The following is a 22,175-nucleotide window of genomic DNA, read 5'->3' as shown; positions in this document are numbered from 1 at the left end:
TACTGAGACTCTGTTCAGTTTTCTTAGATCTTTTTTCTCTGTTCTTCAAATTTGATAACTTTTATTGACTTTTCTTCGTGTTGACTGTTTCTGCAGTCTTCAATCTGTTTTAAGTCCATCCAGTGAAATATTTTAGTTGAAACGTTGTACCTTTCAGTTCTAGGTATTCCATTTCTATAGTTTCTGTTTTTCTGCTGAGCACTCATCATCTACTTACTTATTATGACCATTGTTTGCTTTAAGTTCTTGAAAAAAATATATAATACCTACTTTAAAGTTTTTTTGATAGCATAATTTGCATTATGCTATCTTTTTTATTCATTACTTTTATCTTGATTGTGGGACACTTTTTTGCACATCTAGTGATTTTTTTTTTTATATTATGCTGGTCATTGTAGTTAATCTTTGTAAGGAGGCTAGGTTATGTTTTCTTCCTTTAAAAGACTGTTGCGTTTTGTTCTGTCAGGTAGTTATATTATTGGAGGATCTTTTAGGTTTTTGTCAGGCTTGGTTTTCTTTATGAAGTAGGGCTAGTTTGATATTGTACTAAATTCTAGGGTACCTTTACTCCTGAGGTGTGATAGCCTTTTGGGGGTTTCAGCTGATAGCCTGAAATGTTTTCTCTACTCTAGCTGGGTGGAGTATTAGTCTGCTTGGGCTGCCATAGCGAAATACCGTAGACTATGTAGCTAAGCAACAGAAATTTGTTTTCTCACAGTTTCACCAACTGGAAGTCCAAGATCAAGGTCCCAGGAGGGTTGGTATTTGGTGAGGGCTCTCCCCTTAGGTTGCAGATGGCTGCTTTCTCACTGTGTCCTCACGTGACCTCATTTTTGTGCATGTGAGGAAGGACAGTGAGCTTTCTGGTGTCTGTTCTTAGGAGGACACTAATCCTCTTGGATCAGGGCTCTAACCATATGACCTCATTTAACCTTAATTACTTCTTTAGAGTCTAGTCTCCAACTTCAGCAATGCTGGGAGTTAGGGCTTCAAGGTGTGAATTTTGTGGGGACACAGATATTCAGTCCATAACAGGCAGGAACTTCAAAAGACTCCTTGCATTACATAACCTTTTGGCCTCATAGTAGGTGATCTGTACTAGACCTCATAGAGCCTCACTCTGTGTGGGTGTGGGTGTGTATAGCACAGCTTTTGACCAGTGAGGACCCACAGTGAAATCCCTGTGCTCAGAAATCTGGTCTCTGTCTCCTAGCTGCTTTATTTGGGCTAGTCCTCCTTGTGTTGGGACAGGAAAGTGTTTCCAGGCAGAACAGTGTGGCCATCGTGAGGCTCACTTCATATTTCCCTTCCCTCAAGGATCTCAGGTGTGTATTGCTTGTTACTCATCTCCTGAACACAGTTGCCTTGGTGTAATTTGGCCTGTTTTATACTTGGTTTTGGTAGAATAGCAAATCTGATACCAGATATTCTGCCACGGTTGAAAGCAGACCAGTCATGAGTTTTTATTTTCAAACATAGTAGGAAGAGCTTTGAAGATCTCTTTGGGGCATTCTTGTTTTATATAGTTAATGTATTTTTTTTTATTACTGATGGAGCCTTTTTTATTAAAAGTTTTATGGGTAGACTTGAATTCTTTTTAGTGCTGTGTATTGAACATAATGGACTATGTAGAGGATCTTTTGTTCCTTATCGGTATTGATGGACTGATTCTTTATGATATTGTTAGAATCTTTCTGAAGCATTTCATTGTGTATTTGAAGCTCTCTATAAACAGTAATCAAAACCTGGTGATGAAATGTTATGACTTATACCCACCAAACCCTGGAAATTTAGCATTTAGGCCCCAGGAGGGCTCTTTTCACTCTCTTCCCCCCTATGCATTTGACACAGGATAATGTGAGATATGGCCCCAACACTGGGCAAAGTGACATGCTATAAAAGAATGGTTCCTTAATTATAATATTTAAAATTTTTCCAGGAGTTCAGAATACTCCTAAGTACATAATTTAACTGTCATTTCGTTCATTTGAAAAATGAAATCCTTTTTGGCAGGCCATTATAAAGTCTTTAGATTTTATACTTTTTAAAAAAGAGTAATTGTGAGTCCTATATTTGTAGAAAGTAAATTATGCTGGATGAAGTATTTAAATCAGGATTTTTCCATTTTCTGTAAAAATTAGATCAAGTAAAAAAAATTCTGTTTAGATATTTTTTAAATTGTTGGAAGGGTTTGAGGGGTATTGAAGAGGCCTCGCGTTTAATTATGTATCCCATGGCCAAAATTGAAAAAACAATGATTAAAAGTTGAGTTCTAGCAGAACTAGGTTGGTTATTGGATGGTCCAAAATCAGACTCAGTTGCATGCGGGGGGGGGGGGGGTGTGAGTGTTTGGGTTTTTTTTTTTTTAATGTATTTATTTATTTTTGGCTGCATTGGGTGTCCATTGCTGCATGCGGGCTTTCTCTAGTTGTGGTGAGCGGGGGCTACTCATCATTTTGGTGTGGGGGCTTCTCAGTGCGGGTGGCTTCTCTTGTTGTGGAGCATGGGCTCTAGGCACTTGGGCTTCAGTAGTTGCAGCATGCGGGGCTCAGTTGTTGTGGTGCACGGGCTTAGGTACTCCGCAGCATGTGGGATCTTCCCGGACCAGGGCTTGAACCCATATCCCCTGCGTTGCAGGTGGATTCTTAACCACTGCGCCACCAGGGAAGCCCTGAGTGTGTGTGTTTGTACTCATACACATGTATACTGACAAAATTTGGTAATTGATGATGCTGGCTTCTCAGATCAAAGAGAAAAGGATAGATTCTTAGATATTGGAACTACTGAAAATAATTTATAAAAATACTTTTCTATCCCTGCCTCACCCAGTGTGCCAAATGAAATTCCAGAAAAACTAAGGATTTACCTGTAAAAGAGAAATAATATATATACTGAAAAATATATGGGTGAATATTTAATCTCAGGTAGTAATAACACTGCTAAATGACATTAAAGAAAGAATGATCGAACTGTACAGCAAAAAAAAAATCCCATCCATCATAAGCAGAAAGAAGAGTTGAGCATGAAGCTGGCAAGTCATATGTAATATATGTGATTTGCTCTTCAGACTCCAGATGAAAAGTTAGTCGCCTGTATATCACTGTACAAGGCATTCCCTTCCCCACTTACTTGCCTGTTGAAACTCCCAGAGGTATTGCCATTTCTCTTTAGTAAACAAGCAGAGAACTGGAACCTTCCTCTTAAGCCCCCTAGTGCTGTTACCTTTTGTTGCCACATGGTGTCGCTATTGAAGCTTGATCCTGTGCCAGCCCGTTGATGTCTGCTCAGCAGTGAAGCTCTTACTAGTCCAGAAATTTGCACAGACTTCACTAGGGCCACGTGAAGCCTATTAAAGGCTATTAGAGTTCATATAATGAGAAGCTCTGCTTGTTTCCCACTTTACAGCCGTTGTACCAGGCTTATAGGATATAAAGGAGCAAGCAGCATCATTCTTTCATTCATTCAACAGATATTTACTCAGCACCTGCTGTGTGCGCTGAACACTGTTTCGTGCATTGGAAAAAATAAAAGTGAACAAAACAAAAAATTCCTGCCATAGTGGAGTCTATGTTCCTTCTGAGAATTGGGTGAAGGGAGAGTAGCAGTGGCAGAGACAGACAATAGATAATCGTCTTTGTGCTATGACACATCTACAGACAGGCCTATGCATGAAATCCTGACCTCTTTTAATTATTTTGCATTTAATCTATGTGGGATATAAATACGAATGATAGCAGTAAGTGTATCAAGGAAGAGAGGCTGAGTACTTGATGTATTTAAAATTATAGTTTGCTGATGACTTCTCACTAGCTTGTATAGGCGCTTTGTGGCCACACTGTATATAGTGGTGCATCATGCAGTTATTAAAAATCTTGGTATAGACATATACTTATGAACATGAATAGATGCTTATGATAAGTGGAAATGCAGGTTAGAAAGTGATACTTTTAGTATAATCATAATATTATTGGAAAATACTTTTTCTCTAGCCCTGAGGTCTCCTTCCTGAGTAAGGAGTTCTGTTAGTGTCACCCTGAGTCTGCCCCTACTTCCTTATTCACTCCATCCCAGGTGTAATGACTTATCTGATTGGTAAATTTGGGAGTAACTGGCCCTGCTGATGCCCTTCGTCTGCATAGGAGCTAGCTAGTCTATTCATAGCCATTGAGCGATTCCTTCATGGAATAAGTTGTGCAGGGGCTCACCCCTTCAGGGAGAGGTCTGCTTCTGTCTAGTGCTAACACATCCACTTCTGGGGCTCACTGTTAGCAAGGCCATTTGTCCAGCACACCTAATGCTTCTGTTAGTAATGACAGTGATATTTTATTCTTTGTTTTGTTTCTCAGCTTGTTCACTTGGCAAGGAAGTGGTAATCATTTTTTGGGTGCTCTTTTTGGACACCTTATACTTAAAAGCCTATTTTATTTCTTTTTACATGTATTTTTTTATTTTTCCATATATATAAGAAAGTCTGGGAAAATACACATCATAGTTTTCCAAGAAGTTGGTAGCATTAGAAGATTTTTCCTTTCTTTTTTTTCTTATCTGTACTTTTGAATTCACTGGAACTATTAGATATGTAATTAAGACATAGTTAAGCATTTTAAACCTCTGAAAAATATAGCCCAGTCTGACTTTCCCTGTTAAAAAATGAGTCATCTTTGTACATGGGAAGAAGCTGGACCTGAGTAGGTATGTTTCCACCTACAGAGCTTGAGTCTAGAACTTATGGTAGGCAAAAATATATTACTTTTCTAAAGTCTCTGACTTGTCATTTCATCACATATGTCAAAATAATTACCTTTTATCCTTAAATTGTGTTAGGCAGTTTGCATGGTTTTTAGAAGTTTGTTACAGAATTTAAAGTCAACTGGATTCTGTATTTTTCTTTCCTACTTGCAAAGTATAGCTGTTTGCTAATAAGCCTGTTTATTTTTTGGCTTCTTTTACTATTCCTTGCCTTTAATAACTACTCTAGATTCTTACCATCCCTTCTGCTTATCATATGATATAGTACCCTTATATGTATATAGTACCCAGGCTTGTCTATATTTGAAATTATAGGATATATTTATTAAAAGGGGAAAAGACATAAAGAAAATGTTTCTAAAGTACTAGCTTTTATATCCCCACTGCTCTATACTAGTAGGGATATACTAGTAGTACTACTGCTCTATATTGTCTTGATATTGAAATTGTAAAAATCAGAGTAAAAATGCTACCTAATTAAATTATTATAGTTTGATCATGTTTTTTAAAAATTTACGTTTTAATTTTTATTTTGATCATGAAATATTTCAGACCACAAAAAAAGATACTGAGAATAAAATAAAGAATTTCTGGATATTCACTTTACAACTTAATAAACAAAACTTTACAAATACAGTTAAGTCCCTGCATACATCATTTTAATTCCCCACCCAGCTCCAGTTTGGTGTTTATTATTCTCATACATGTGTTAATATATTTACTACCTATATATGTATATCTAAAAAGTATAGTGTACTTTGAAATGTTTTTTTGAAACAAAGTTTTAACTTTATATGAAACATTCATGTATTGCTAGTAAGAAAGTAAAATGATACAGCTGCTTTGGAAAGCTGTTCACCATTTCCTAAAAAAATTAAACAGTTACTATACAACTCAGCAGTTCTCTTAGGTACATGCCAAAGAGATATGAAAACATATATCCACACAAAAACTTGTACACAGATGTTTATAGCAGCATTGCATTATTCATATTAGTCAAAAAGTTAAAAACAAAATAAAACAAACACCCACCCAAATGTTCATCAGGTGGTGAACGGATGAATAAAATGAGGTGTGTCAGTACAGTGAAATATTATTCAACAGTGTAAAAAGAAATGAAGTACTGACACATGCTTCAGTATGGATGAACCTTGAAAACATACTAAGTAAAAGAAGCTAGTCACAGAAGACCGTATATTGTATGATTCCATTTATGTTATATGTAAAGTCCTAAAAAGAACCTATAGAAACAGAGTAAATTAGTGGCTGTCTAGGGGGGAGAATGGGCTGTGATTGCCCATGGTTATGGATTTATTTTTAAGATGATGAAAATGTTCTAAAATTAGATAGTGGTGATATTTGCACAATTCTGTGAATATACAAAAAACATTGAATTATACTCTTTAAATGGTGAATTATATTGGGATGCAAATTATATCTCAGTAAAGCTGTTTTAAAAGTTCATGTGAATGTTATATATTCTATTAGCTTTTTAAATTCAGCATGAGCCAAACAAATCATCATTTTGAGATTTATAGGCTTTTTGGACAACTCACTTCTTTATGACTCATTTTCACATTCTATTGTATGAATTTAGTGTATTTTCTTAATCCATTTTCCTTTAGCTCTTTAAAAACTGCTTCAGTGAACAGTTTACGCCATGTTTCCTTATAACACATTTTTAGGGTTTCTTTGAAATTAGAATTTGATAGAATTATTGATCATTTTAAATTTATTTAGTATTTAATTATTTAGAAGACATTTTATTGGTGTGCCTCAGCACATTGAATTCATTAATTATACAGTTTAAAAATTGAAATTAGATAGGATTAAGATGGCGGAGTAGGAGGACATGCACTCACTCCCTCTTGCAAGAGCACTGGAATTACAACTAACTGCTGAACAATCATTGAGAGAAACACTGGAACTCACCAAAAAAAAGACACCCCACATCCAGAGGCAAAGGAGAAGCCGCAGTGAGATGGTAGGAGCGGCACAATCGCGTTAAAATCAAATCCCATAAATGCTGGGTGGGTGACTCACAAACTGGAGAACAGTTATACTGCAGGGGTCCACCCACTAAAGTGAGGGTTCTGAGCCCCAAGTCAGGCTTCCCAACCTGGGAGTCCAGCAACGGGAAGAGGAATCCCCAGAGAATCAGACTCTGAAAGCCAGCGGGATTTGATTGCAGGACCTCCACAGGACTGGTGGAAACAGAGACTCCACTCTTGGAGGGCACACAAAAATATGTGCTCACCAGGACCCAGGGGGAAGGAGCAGTGACCCCACAGGAGACTGAACCAGACCCACCTGCTGCTGTTGGAGGGTTGCCTGCAGAGGTGGGAGGGCAGCTGTGGCTCACCGAGGAGGCAGGGGCACTGGCAGCAGGGGTTTTGAGAAGTGCTTATTGGTGTGAGCCCTCCCAGAGTCCACCATTAGCCCCACCAAAGAGCCTGTGGGCTCCAGAGCTAGGTGGCCTCAGGCCAAACAACTAACAAGGTGTGAACACAGCCCTACCCATTAGCAGACAAGCAGATTAAAGCTTTACTGAGCTCCGCCCACCCAGCCCTACCCACCATCAGTCCCTCTCATCAGGAAGCACACAGGAGGCTCCCAGATAGCTTCCTCCACAAGAGGGCAGACATCAGTATCAAGCAATATCAGCAATATTTTGTCTTGCAGAACTGAAAACCACAGCCACAGAAAGATAGAGAAAATGAAAAAGCAGAGGACTTTGTACCAGATGAAGGGACAGGATAAAGCCCCAGAAAAACAACTAAATGAAGAGGAGATAGGCACCCTTACAGAAAAAGAACTCAGAATAATGATAGTGAAGATGATCCAGGACTTTGAAAAAAGACTGGATGCAAAGATCAAAAAGTTTACCAAAGACCTAGAAGAATTAAAGAGCAAACAAACAGAGATATGCAACACAATAACTGAAATGAAAAATACACTAGGAGGAACCAATAGCAGGTTAACTGAGGCAGAAGGGCGAATAAGTGACCTGGAAGACACAATGGTGATCATCACTGATGCAGAAAAGAATAAAGAAAAAAGAATGAAAAGAAGTGAAGACAGCCTAAGATACCTCTGGGACAATGTTAAACGCACCAACATTTGCATTATAGGGGTCCCAGAAGGAGACGAGAGAGAGAAAGGACCTGAGAAAATACTGGAAGAGATTATAGTTAAAACTTCCCTAACATGGGAAAGGAAATAGTTACCCAAGTCCAGGAAGTGCAGAGAGTCCCAGGCAGGATAAATTCAAGCAGAAACATGCCAAGACATATAGTAGTCAAATTGACAAAAATTAAAGACAGAGAAAAGTTACTAAAAGCAACAAGGGAAAAACGACAAATAACATACAAGGGAACTCCCATAAGGTTAACAGCTGATTTCTCAGCAGAAACTCTGCAAGCCAGAAGAGAGTGGCATGATATATTTGAAGTGATGAAAGGGAAGAACCTACAACCAAGAATACTCTACCCAGCAAGGATCTCATTCAGATTCGATGGGGAAATCAAAAGCTTTACAGACAAGCAACAGCTAAGAGAATTCAGCACCACCAAACCAGTCCTACAACAAATGCTAAAGGAACTTCTCTAAGCAGGAAACAGAAGAGAAGGACCTACAAAAACAAAACAATTAAGAAAATGGTAATAGGAACATACATATCGATAATTACCTTGAATGTAAATGGACTAAAGGCACCAACCAGAAGACACAAACTGGCTGAATGGATACAAAAACAAGACCCATATATATGCTGTCTCGAAGAGACTCACTTCAGACCTAGGCACACATACAGACTGAAAGTGAGGGGATGGAAAAAGATATTTCATGCAAATGAAAATCAAAAGAAAGCTGGAGTAGCAATACTCATATCAGATAAAATAGACTTTAAAATAAAAAATGTTACAAGAGACAAGAAAGGATATTACGTAAAGATCAAGGGATCAATCCAAGAAGAGGAGATAACAATTATAAATATATATGAACCCAGTATAGGAGCACCTCAATACTTAAGGAAAATGCTAACAACTATGAAAGAGGAAATGCAAGGCAGAAATAGAGACACAGGTGTAGAGAACAAACACATGGACACCAAGTGGGGAAAGCTGGGAGGGTTGGGGGGGGATGAATTGGGAGATTGAGCTACCAAATTGTACACTCTAAATATATGCTGTTTATTGTCTGTTAACTGTATCTCAATAAAAGTTCTTTCTTTCTTTCTTTATTATTTTTTTGGGGGTACACCAAGTTCAATCATCCGTTCCCATGCAAATATCCCCGTATTCCCTCCCTTCCTCGACTCCCCCCCCCCCTGGAGTCCCCCCCACCCTCCCCGCCCCAGTCCTCCAAGGCATCTTCCATCCTCGAGTTGGACTCCCTTTGCCATACAACAACTTCCCACTATCTATTTTCAATAAAAGTTCTTAAAAAAAAATTGAAATTAGTAATAGTACTCATTGTCTGAAATTTTTCTGTACTACTTTTATATTTGGTGAAAGAAAAGGTGAGACTTCTTAATCCTAACTAATGTGCCTTTCTTGGTATTTTTATTTTATTTTATTTTATTTTAATTGAAGTATAGTTAATGTACAATATTGTTAGTTTCAGGAGTACTACATAGTGATTTGACATGAAATGATCACCATAATAATAAGTCTAGTAACCATCTGTGCCCATATCAAGTTATTACACCATTATTACAATATTCCTAATGCTTATTTTTATCTCTGTGGTTTTTTTTATTTTAAAACTGAAGTTTTAAAATATTCCCATCACCTATTCCCACCCCCACCTTGCTAAATCCCTCCCTTCTGACAACCACCCATTTGTTGAGTCTGTTTGGATTTGTTTCGTTTTGTTTTGTTTTTTAGATTCTACGTATGAATGAGATCATGCGGTCTTTGTCTCTATTTGACTTATTTCACTTAGCATAATATCCTTTATATCCATACGTGTTGTCACAAATGACAATATTTCATTTTTTAGTGGCTGAATAATATTCCATTATGTACATATATATCTTCATACATCTTTATGGATACACACCACATCTTTATCCATTCATCTTTTGCTGGGCGCTTTAAGTTGCTTCTATATCTTGGCTGTTATAAATAATGCTGCAGTGAACATTGAAGTGCGTATATCTTTTAGAATTATTGTTTTTATTTTCTTTGGGTAAATACCCAGAGTGAAATTGCTGGATCACATGACAGTTCTATTTTTAATTTTTTTGAGGAACCTCCATACTGTTTTCCATGGTGGCTCACCAGTTTGCAGTCTCACCAACAGTGCATAAGACTTCACTTTTCTCCACATCCTTGTGAACACGTTATTGTTGTCTTTTTCGTGATAGCCATTCTGACAAGTGCGAGGTGGTATCTCATTGTGGTTTTGATATGCACTTCCCTGATGATTAGCAATGTTGAGCATTTTTTTCATGTGTCTGTTGGCCATCTGTTAGTCTTCTTTGGAAAAATATTCATTTCCTGTGCTCATTTTTTAAGTTGAGTTGATGGCTTTTTTCAGTGTTGAGTTTATGGATTCTTGGTGTATTTTGGATATTAATTCCTTATCAGATATATCATTAGCGAATATCTTCTCCCATTCAGTAGGCAACCTTTTTGTTTTGTTGGTAGTTTCCTTCACTGTATCAAAGCTTTTTAAGTTTGATGTAGTCCTATTCGTTTATTTTTGCTTTTATTTCCCTTGCCTGAAGAGACATATCCAAAGAATACTGCTAAGACTAATGTCAAAGAGCATATTGCCTGTGTTTTTTCCTAGGAGTTTTATGGTTTCAGGTCTTACATTTAAGACTTTAATCCATTTTGAGTTTATTTTTGTATATGGTGTGGGAAAATAATCCAGTTTTATTCTTTTGCACGTGGCTCTCCAGTTTCCCCAATACCATTATTGGAGACTTTATTTCCCCATTGCATATTCTTCCCTCCTTTGTCATAAATTCATTGATCATGTAAGTGTAGGTTCATTTCTTGGCTCTCTGTTCTGTTTCATTGATCCATGTGTCTGTTTTTATGTCAGGACCATACTGTTTTGATTACTACAGCTTTTTAGTAGTTTGAAATCAGCTAGTGTGATATTTCTAGCTTTGCTCTTCTTTCTCAAGGTTATTTTGGCTATTTTGGGTCTTTTGTGGTTAAGTACAAATTTTAGAATTATTTGTTTTAATTCTGTGAAAAATGCCATTGGTATTTTGCTAGGAATTACATTGAATCTGTAAATTGCCTTGGTTAGTATGGTCATTTTAACAATATTAATTCTTCCAGTCCAAGAGCATAGGATATCTTTCCATTTGTTTGTGTTGTGTTCAACTTCTTTCATCAGTGTCTTATAGTTTTCTAACTGTAAGTCTTTTACCTTGATGGTCTAGGACTTTTATTCTTCTTAATGCAACTGTAAGTGGGATTATTTTCTTGATTTTTCTTTCTGATAGTTTGTTGTTAGTGTATAGAAAAGCAACATATGGTATATCATTTGCAAACAGTGACAGTTTTACTTTTCCATTCCAATTTGGATTCCTTTTATTTTTTTTTCTTGTCTGATTGCTTTGGGTAGGACTTCCAATACTGTGTTGAATAAAAGTGGCAAGAGTGAGCACCCTTGTCTTGTTTCTGATCTTAGAAGAAATACTTCCAGCTTTTCACCATTGAGTATGAGGTTGGCTCTGGGTTTTTCATATACGGTCATTATTACTTTCATATATGGTGTGTTTTCTCTATACCCATTTTATTGAGTTTTTTTATCACAAATGGATTTTGAATTTTGTCAAAAGCTGTTTCTATTAAGATGCTTATATGATTTTTATTCACTTTGTTAATTGACATATCACATTAATTGATTTGTGGATGTTGAACTATCCTTGCATCACTAGGATAAATCCCACTTGATTGTGGTGTATGAGCCTTTTACTGTATTGAGGAATTTGGCTTGCTAATTTTTTTTTGAGGATTTTTGCATCTATGCTTATTAGTGATATTGGCCTTTAATTTTCTTTTGTGTGTGTGTGTGTGATTTCTTTGTCTGGTGTTGGTATCAGGATGATGCTGGCCTGGTGGAATGAGTTTGGAAGCATTCGTTCCTCTTCGATTTTTCTTTTTTTATTCAGTTTTTTGAAATAGCTTGAGAAGAGTAGATTAACATTGCTCTTCATTAAATGTTTGGTAGATTGGCCTGTGAAGCTCTCTGGTCCTGGACTTTGGTTTCTTGGGAGGTTTATATATATATGTATATATGTGTGTGTGTGTGTATGTATATATATATTACTGATTCACTTTTATTACTGGTAGTTGGTCTGTTTGTGTTTTCTGTTTCTTCCTTATTAAGTCCTGGGCAATTTTGCATTCTAGGAATTTATCTATTTCTCCTAGGTTGTCCATTTTATTGACATACAGTTGTTCATAGTAATTTCTTATGATCCTTTGTATTTCTGTGTTGTCAGTCATAACTTCTCTCATGTCTGATTTTATTTATTTGGGCCCTCTCTTGTTGAGTCTGTCTAAAGTTTTATTAATTCATCTTTTCAAAGAACTAGCTCTTAGTTTAATTGATATTTTCTTATTTTTTAGGCTCTTTTTCATTTATTTGTGCTCTGATCTTTATTTTTTTCTGTTACCTTTGTGTTTTGTTGGTTCTTCTTTTTCTAGTTCCTTTAGGTGTAAGTTTCGGTTATTTATTTGAAAGTTGTCTTATTTCCTGAGCCTGACTTGTATTGCTGTAAAGTTCGCTCTCAGAACAGCTTTTACTGTGTCCCATAAATTTTGGATCGTTATATATCCAGTTTCTTTTGTCTCCAGGTACTTTTTAAATTTTTTCTTTGATTTTTTCCCAGTGGTTCATGGTTATTTAGTAACATATTGTTTAGCCTCCATGTGTTTCTGTTCTTTGTAATTTTTTTCTTGTAGTTGATTTCTAGTCTTATAACATTGTGATCAGAGAAAGATGCTTGGTATGATTTCATTCTTCTTAAATTTTTTGAGAGTTGTTATGCGACCTAGCATATGAGAATATCCCATGTGCACTCAAAAAGAATGTGTATTCTGCTGTTTTTGGATGAAATATTTTATATGTATCTGTTCCATCTGCTTTATTGTGTCATTTAGGCCACTGTTCCCTTATTGATTTTTTGTCTGGATAATCTGTCCATTGATGTAAGTGGGGTTATAAAGTCCCTTGCTATTATTATAATACTGTCACTGTTTCGCTTTATGTTTGTCAATACTTGCTTTATGTATTTAGGTGTTTGAATGTTGTGTACATAATTTACAATTGTTGTATCTTCTGTTGAATTGATCCCCCTATCATTATGTAACATCTGTCATTGTCTCTTGTTACAGTCTGTTTTAAAGTCTGTTTTACAATCTGACATAAGTGTTGCTACCCCAGCTCTTTTTTTGTTTCTATTTGTGTGGAATACATACCTTTTTCCATCCCCTCACTTTCAGTTGGTGTGTATCTTTCCATCTAAAATGAGTTGCTGGTATGCAGCATGTGTATGAGTCTTGCTTTTGTATTTATTCTGCCACCCTTTGTCTTTTGATTGGAGTATTTAGTCCATGTACGTTTAAAGAAATTATTGATAGGTATGTATTTACTGCCATTTTGTGAGTTTTCTCGTTGTTATTGTAGTTCTTTGTTCCTTTTTCCTTTAATCTCTCCCCTTGTGATTTGATGACCATATTTAGTGTTATATTTAGATTCTTTTCTCTTTTTTGTATGTGTATCTATTGTAGGTTTTTGATTCGTGGTTAGCATGAAGTTTATAAATATCAACATATTGATGTATATTTCAACAGATACATGTATAATCATATATATATTTTGACTTGATGACTTCTTAAGTTCAAAAACATTCTAACCATCTTACATTTAATCTCTACACACACGTTTAATTTTTTTATGTCATATTTTGAAATTTTTCATTTTTTTTGTTTCCCTTAACTACTCTTGTGGTTATAGAAGAATTTACGACTTTTGTCTTTTAACCTTCCTGCTACCTTTGTAAGTAGCTACTCTACTGCCTTTACTGTATGTTTGCCTTTACTAGGGAGATTTTTTCCTTTTATAATTTTCATATTTCTAGTTGTGGTCTTTTCTGCTTAGAGAAGTCTCTTTAACATTTCTTATAAAGCCAGCTTAGTGGTACTGAACTCTTTCAGCTTTTGTTTGTTTGTGAAACTTCTCTCTCCTTCAGATCTGAGTGATATCTTGTCTGGGTAGAGTATTCTTGTTTGTAGGTTTTTTCCTATAATCACTTTGAAAATATTGTGCCATTTTCTTCTGGCTTGTAGAGTTTCTGCCAAAAAGTCAGCTAATCGTCTTATAGGAGTTTCCTTGTGTGGAAGTGGTTGCTTTTCTCTTGTTGCTTTTATGTCTTTCTTGGTATTTATTGTTATGTAAGACATCCTTATTTCTGTGTGTGCTTATCTTTTATAGAAAAGGCCACAAATGAGTACAACACTACAGAAGATTGGAGTCTTATTATGGACATATGTGACAAAGTTGGAAGCACTCCTAATGGGTAAGATGCCCAGTCATGCCCACTGAATGTCTAGGAGCTTAATAATCTGTGTCTCTTATCCTGACGTAACTTTGGAAGGAAAATGGGATTTTTACTATTTCCTTTTGGGGGATAAAAGTAAAGACATGCTGGTGGCTGGATTTATGTGATTAGCCTCATCCTGAAAGAACAAATGGAGAAGAATTAACTGAAAACTTGAAATATTAAAATGCATAGTTAAAGTCTTGATACAATAGGGACACATGTTAACAATGAATAGGCTTATTTAGGGAATTCCCCTGTGACTTAAACATGTTTAATAATGAAGTAGATATATATATTAACATAATACATAATATACTGAAAACACCTTTCAATAATGAATACATAAATGTAATAAATCATAATGAAAAAGTGAATATAAATAATGGTGCTTTGGGGATGGAATAGAGCAGTCACCTGAACTGATTATACATTAGAAGTTTAGAGACTGATGAAAGCATTTGTTTTAGCATTACAGCTTTTCAAAGTATATTCATGTGTGTTTATACTTAAATCTTTTGAGACTATATCTTGCTAGTTTTTTTTCCCACAAGATAAGAATTTGCTATCTGAAAGCCAAGTCTGTCTTGAAGAAATGAAAAGATAATTTATATGATATTATTCTCGTTTTGACTAACCTTTTTTGAAATGATTTGGCTCTTGATTTTTGATTTTGGAATGTACCTTTGCAGCAAGCTTTCTTCTTTTTCTTTCTTTCTTTCTTTCTTTCTTTCTTTCTTTCTTTAAGTTCTACGAGTCTGAGCAAAAGGTTGTGTAAGATCATTTCATAGATTTATACCCTTAATGAAGTGAAGTTTGCAGGTGTATACATAAGGTATTCTACTACCAAATAACTTTAAATTTAAAGATAAATGTAAAGTTATTTGGTAGTAGAATATCTTATATTTTTAATGCTTGAATTGAAATTCTGAATACTTAAACTTCTTCATTTTTTTAGAGCAAAAGATTGCCTAAAAGCCATAATGAAAAGGGTAAATCATAAGGTTCCTCATGTTGCTCTGCAGGCGTTAACTGTAAGTGAAAGTCATGTCATTATTTGACCCAAATTTTAAATGTGTATTTATTTCAGTTAAGTAAGATAATATCTCAAATTTGTATATTGATTTTTATTTTAATTAATAGCTTCTTGGGGCTTGTGTGGCAAACTGTGGAAAGATATTTCATTTAGAAGTATGTTCCCGTGATTTTGCAACAGAAGTACGTGCTGTGATAAAAAATAAGGTAAAGTCTAAAAAGAGAAGATATTTAAGTCATTAAAAAATACATATGCTGTGTTATTTTAACTATGTATAGCATTAATAGAGTTGTATAGTAAGTGAAATCATTTTACATAAATTTGAAATGAAAAAAGCTTTCTGTTCTAAAATTTGTTTTCATTTGCATCACCAAAAACTGTTTTCCTCCCCAAAGCATGTATGTTAGCAATAACAGCTGATCTTTATTGAGGGTTAGCAGTTACTGCTTTAAGCATTTTATGTATGTTATCTTTTTTGAAGCTCTTAACAACCCTTAGAAGTTAGATTCCCTTGTCATTCCTATTTTATACATTCAGAAAATGAGACTTAAGAGAAGTTAAGTAACTTGTCTAAGGCTATGCAGCTACTAAGTGGCATAGCTGTTGTTCAGGTCCAGGTTTCTGTGACTCCAGAATCCAGATTAACTGCCATTCTGTCCTGATTCCCATTAGAGATGGTGAGCAAAGGGGATCTTTATTTTAGAGCAGGCTGGAGGGGGTCTTCATAATGGGGTTGTTATTGATTTATTTGGAGTAGAAGCTCTGAAGCACTATCCTCGTGCTGTTAGTGGCAGAAATCTCAGAATTTTAGTTTAGTTGATATAAAAAGCTTAATCTAATATTGAGAATATTAAGAAAACAAAAGAAACAACCTCTGAATATAACAGATTCGTTGTCATTGTATAAAGACACAAACATTGATGTTCAAAAAGGATAATTTTCCAGGAAACAACTATATATTAAAATGGAAATAGGCATTTATCAAGTGCTTATCTAGGCTAAGGATTGCTGGACTTTTTCTGATATTCACAAAATTAGAGAATTTTGGTGGTAATTCTCTTTGTTAAATAATTCAAGTACTTATTTTAACCATGTTTTTTTTTCTTTGCCTTTTCTTGAAAAGGCTCATCCAAAAGTATGTGAAAAACTGAAATCTTTAATGGTGGAGTGGTCAGAAGAATTTCAGAAGGACCCTCAGTTTAGCCTAATATCTGCAACTATTAAATCTATGAAAGAAGAAGGGATTACTTTTCCTCCAGCAGGTTCTCAGGTAAGAGATTCATTCAGACTCATGGTTGACCCTGTGGTGTTTTGAAGGTATATACCTTGTGTAGAAGCCAGGTAAGGTCTATGTTAGTCATCATTACTCCCCTCCACTCTACGTGAGTCTGTCTAGTGTACTGCCTTATAGTGAGTGGACATTGTAATTGTCTAGTGAATTACTTCTACATATGAGAGCTTTGAGAAATAAATCATCCATAAATAATCTGTTTAATGCTACTGTGAATCTAGAGTCATGCAAAAGGCATAGATGTGTGAGAGAGCCCTTATGTTCAAGAAATTTATAGTCAGTTTGAAGGGCAGCTATATACATGTGAAAAATAACTAATTTTAAGTGACAAATATGAATGAGGGGTACACAAGTTAGATGCCAGGAGGGAGTGGTAACTGCAGACTGGGATGGTGAAGAAGGGGAAGAGTAGAATTTTTAGGCTGGAATGTATTTCAGTATGTAGAGAGGAGTAAAGAGGTTGTCAAGGGAGCAGTGAAATGAGCCAGTTCATGGACTTGAGAAAACTCAAGACCTGTTTGTTGAAGAGTGAATATACAGGGAGTGAATGGTTTAGTTTACATATAAGGTGAGTTGAACTATAAAACCAAAAATTTATTTGGGGATGTAGGGGGTAGCTTTAGTAGAACAGAGGTGGAGTCAGGGATAGTGAGTAACAGAATAGGTTGTTTATTTTGGTCTGTGGGAGAAAAACACCCTATCTTGGCTTTTGCTCTCAGTGCTTCTTGTTTTCCAGGATGTGAGCTAGGGAAAGAAACTAAGAGAAGTACTGTATATTTTTTTTTATTTTAGACTGAAGACACCAAAAGAACTTTTATAGCTGTCCAGGCCTAAGGGTTCAAGGTAGAATTTTGAGATAAAAATCTTATTAAGTAATAAAAAGCTAGCATTTTCTTGCTCTGTGCTTTCTGCAGGTCATTCTCAAAAATCTGTGTTAAAGAACCAGTTGATGGTTCAGAATCCTAGACATCTCTGTCTTCCATGCCTTTAAATTTAAGCATGACCTTCCTTAGTCCTCTGCTATGCCTGAAGAGCCACCATCATTCAAACACATGAGTAGTAAAAGGGGGCTTAACATGTATGCCTAGAGCTGCATCTGTTGTCTGCATCCTCGTTCCTCTTCTCTTCAGTCGTTATCATGGCTTCTTGCTGCTACTTCTCGTGTAGCCCTGCGTCTCCAGCAGTGTAGCACCTCTCACTCAATTAGAGACCTAGGATCACTTGAGATCAGGAAGTGCAATCAGGAAAGATTCATACTTAAGTGCTTTCTGTATGCCAGGTTCTGTGTCAGATACTAAGATTTATGCAAAATGTTAAACCAGTTTGTGCCCTTTGTGATTTTTAATGTTTTCTTGAAAATTCTGATATTCTGTTGTAGTATTTGAAAACAACTACCTAAAATTATTGTAAAGACCTTCACTTCTAAGTGAAACTCATTAGTTACATCATTTTTTTTTTAATTAGCATGTGCGAGTAGTCATAGAGCTTGTGTTTGCTTTGAAAGGGTACTTGTGTTCATTTTACTCATACATTACAGACTGTCTCAGCTGCTGCCAAGAATGGTACGTCATCAAACAAAAACAAAGAAGATGAAGATATAGCTAAAGGTAAAGAAAGGATCAAGTGTGTGTAGCTCAGTGTTTCTGATCTTTGCAGAACAACTTACTGAAATAAAAATTATAATAAAACTGGGTTTACTTTTAGTATTTTAACCTAAAATCTAAAAACCAGTGGAGTCTGAAAAGTCAGGGAAACAGTTGACATAATATAAGATTAATTGAATTCATAATCCTTGTCAGTAATATGTATTTAATGTCCTACCTTTGAAGAGATTACATTTTACCTTTTCTTTAATGCCAAAGTTATGAGTCAAGCACAGAAATATGTTCATGACTTGTCCTATATGGAAAGCTACCCAAATTATAATGTCACAATCTGTTTGCTATAAAAATAATAGCTGCTATATATGACAGACTGTGATAATAAGGAATGAGCAAAAACTTTATTTTAAAAAATGTCATGGTTCTCTGCACTGTCCCCTCTTCCCCTTCCTGTCCCCACAAAAGCAAATTGTTTAGCATTTAGCTGGACAAATAAAATACTCACTTGGTTTATTCTTATGAAATAGTACACTATGCAATATTTCTTTTTAAACTTTTAAAAAATCAGAATTAATTCTGGCTGTCTTGTTTTTTGCATTTTAATTTTTCAAACTAGCTATTGAATTATCACTGCAAGAGCAGAAGCAGCAACACACAGAAACAAAATCCTTATATCCATCTGCAGAAATTCAGTCAAATAATAAAGTTGCAAGGAAAGTGAGAGCTTTATATGATTTTGAAGCTGTTGAGGACAATGAACTCACCTTTAAACATGGTGAAATTATTATTGTTTTGGATGACAGGTATGTTTTAAATATTTCTGGAATATTTTGAAGTTATTAAGTATAATACCCTTAATTTAGAATGCTAGATATTCAGCTTTTGACTTTGGTGTATACTAGAACCTTTTCTACCTTAGTTATTTTTTTTCTAAAATTAGGTTGGGTAGTGTGAATTTCTTATTCTTTTGTTAAATTTGGTAATAAGGTATTCTTTATATCTTGGATTAAAAATGTATTAAATTATATTGTTTATTATCACAATTGGGAAACAAATATTCAGCCATCTGAATGCATTTATACGTTGGGAGCTGTATATACCAAAATTACTGGCCAAAAAAACCCCAAACTTTAGGAAGAGATGTAGCTATATTACCTTTGATCAGTGCAACCAAAAACTGTGCTGGGTTCCTCCCCAGTTCTTAATCTGCTACTGCCTCTCCCTCATTAACGTTGAATAAATCTGTCTGTATTAGGGCCTAATTCTGTTTTACTTTGCTTTGAAAAGAAGTTGATGAAATTTAGCAAGAGTAAGACCTAACAGCTTGTTGCAATGAAGAGAGATTGCAAATGTATTATTTAGTATCCATTATAAATAACTTAGGATACATTAGTATATTTTTAAATGGGTAGATACACAAAATGGTTTTACTTTGCTACAGTAAGTATTTATTGAGAAAATGTTATGTAAATATGATGTATTTATAATAAAAAATGAATGAGGACACAGTTCTTTCTTCATAAACCTAGAGTAAAGTAAGGGAGTTAAAATTACAGGTAATTATGTGAATGCCAGAAAAGGTAATGTTGTGGTCCAGAAGAAAGCAGTGTCACACCTGGTACAAGCATATAGGAAAGAAGGCTTATCCAGAGGGTCCATTTCAGGTGAAGCTTGATTGATTTTGACAGGACAGGAAAATTTTTGCAAGAAGTTGAGAATAGGAAAATGAAGGTCTCTCGAACAGTCAGTGTGTTCAGTTAGAAAATAATCATTTTTTTTCTTTAAGAGGGTTTTTTTTTCTTTTTCAAATACTCATTTGGAGTGGAGCACTTGATCCCTGAAGGAAAATAAATAGATATGAAGGTGAAGAGGTAGTGTGAAGTCTGAACACTGACAGTCTGAAATGTCAGGCTTCTGAGTGTAGTTTTAGTTAGAATGTTTATAAAAGAACTTAGGTTTACACATCTGATACCCTTATACAGTATAAAATTCAGGACACTTATAAAATAAATAGAAACACAAAACTACAAAATGACTAGTTTTCTTCTAAGATTCAAGTTTTGAACATTATTTTTATGCAATAAGAAAACTTTCCAAATAAATTGCTGCTCACAAGGTAAATGCAGTACTGATCAGTGGCACATGTACATCATCATTTATCTTCAGCAGGTCTGTACTGCTCACTGCTGTGATAACTCAATTTTCCTCTAATTTTTTCTTTTGTGATTGTTGTGATTCCGTCATACGTACCATATCCCTTGACATCATTTGGTGTTCGTGCGGTATCATATATCTATTAGGGTCTGCAGGCTTGCTATGAGTAAAGGGTTATGTTATTGTGGTGCACGTGTCTTTTCGTTGATGTCTAATTAAATCACAAATTCATTAAATAACTTGGACTCATATGAAACTATTTTCAGTTGAGACTTGTCACTGCAAAAGAGAACTTTTTTTCTGTGTAACTACTGAGAGAATTCAACATGAATATGATGGAATATGTAGGTTGATTGCTGTCATTTTGATGTTAGGAGGCCCCAATCTTAAAATTGCCATAGATGTGCTCATCAGCACATACAAGTTAAATGTTGTCATTCTGGGTGATCGGTTATCACTGGCAAGATTTTAAACACAAATGCAAACTTGGGTACTAAAGTTAAATGGCAGTCTTAGATTAAAAGGAGGTCATCTAGCAGATGCAGAGAATGGACTGGAGGACATGGGGTTGGGGGTGGGAGGGCGAAGGGGAAGCTGGGACAAAGTGAGAGAGTAGCATAGACATATATACTCTACCAACTATAAAATAGACAGCCAGTGGGAAGTTGCTGTATAACAAAGGGAGATCAACTCGATGATGGGTGATGCCTTAGAGGGCCAGGACAGGGAGGGGGGGAGGGAGACGCGGGAGGGAGGGGTTATAGGGATATATGTATAAATACTGCTGATTCACTTTGGTGTACCTCAGAAACTGGTACAAGAGTGTGAAGCAATTATATTGCAATAAAGAGCTAAAAGAAAAAAAAAAAGTCACCTAGATGATCCAGAATATGACTGTATGCATTGTTTTTACATTGCTATTGAAATGAAAGTACACAATTTAAGACTTTACATATAGAACTTGAAGTCCCTTGAAAATACATTATTCTTAGACTTCAGTTTAAGAAACACTGAGCTGATAAACAAGATGCATATTTCTTATTAACAGGTATACCAAAAAAGCTTCTCGTCTTTTCTGTTTTTAGCTTTATCTTACCACTGCTTGTTTGTTCTGTGTGTACCATGTCAAATAATCAAGTGGAATTCTTGTAGTTCCAAAAATGCCATGTGATTAGACCTCAGTGGCATTGTACATTTGGTTCTCTCTGCCTGGAAAGCCCTGTCAAAAGAGACAAACACTTTTAGAAAAGAAAAGGAACTTTACTTTGCAGGAATGTTTGCAAGGGAGTCCAGGCTTTAGAAGGACTGGCTCCCCAAATTGAAAAATAAAACAGGTATTTTGAGGAAAAGACCCAGGTTTACTATTTGTATGATTGTTGTAGAAGTAGCACTTTGCTCACATAATTAACATATGCATAAAAGGCATCACTTATCTTCAGCCATTCTCATTGCAAAAGTCAGCAAAAAGTTGTTTCAGTTAAGTCAGTAGTTTAAAGAAGAGGCTTAGGTTTTCTTTTTTTTTTGAGACCTAAAATGAGACAGGATAACTTTGTTTTTTAAGTGTGCAAAGTTTTTTTTGTTTCTTTGTACTTTTATTTTCTTGCTTATCCATAATGGCAACAGGACAAATGTCATTTTTATTTCCGCAGCCCTAACTTTCTTTCCCTCCTGGCAATTGCCTACTTAACCTTCAAAACCACATATCAGATTTTCCATCCTCTGAGAAGCCTTTCAACCCTTCTCTGCCTTTAGTTCCCATAGAGTGAGACGTTC

General features: G+C 35.5%; 1 protein-coding gene across 2 annotated transcripts in view; it reads left to right on the top strand.

Moving 5' to 3' along the window:
- The window catches only part of STAM2 (signal transducing adaptor molecule 2), a 55,050-nt gene that overhangs the window by 9,313 nt on the left and 23,562 nt on the right, over positions 1 to 22,175 (top strand). For both annotated transcript variants that reach the window (XM_057745438.1, XM_057745439.1), the window contains exons 2-7: positions 14,215 to 14,299; positions 15,279 to 15,354; positions 15,464 to 15,562; positions 16,480 to 16,626; positions 18,185 to 18,254; positions 18,865 to 19,051. In XM_057745438.1, coding sequence (XP_057601421.1) covers positions 14,215 to 14,299; positions 15,279 to 15,354; positions 15,464 to 15,562; positions 16,480 to 16,626; positions 18,185 to 18,254; positions 18,865 to 19,051 — 664 coding nt within the window. The remainder of the gene's footprint in view (positions 1 to 14,214; positions 14,300 to 15,278; positions 15,355 to 15,463; positions 15,563 to 16,479; positions 16,627 to 18,184; positions 18,255 to 18,864; positions 19,052 to 22,175) is intronic.

The sequence above is a fragment of the Hippopotamus amphibius genome, chromosome 8 (assembly GCF_030028045.1).
Source record: "Hippopotamus amphibius kiboko isolate mHipAmp2 chromosome 8, mHipAmp2.hap2, whole genome shotgun sequence".
In the NCBI taxonomy this organism is placed as follows: Eukaryota; Metazoa; Chordata; class Mammalia; order Artiodactyla; family Hippopotamidae; genus Hippopotamus; species Hippopotamus amphibius.
The sequence above is the reverse complement of the archived record's forward strand: the minus strand, read 5'-3'. Positions and strand labels throughout refer to the sequence as shown.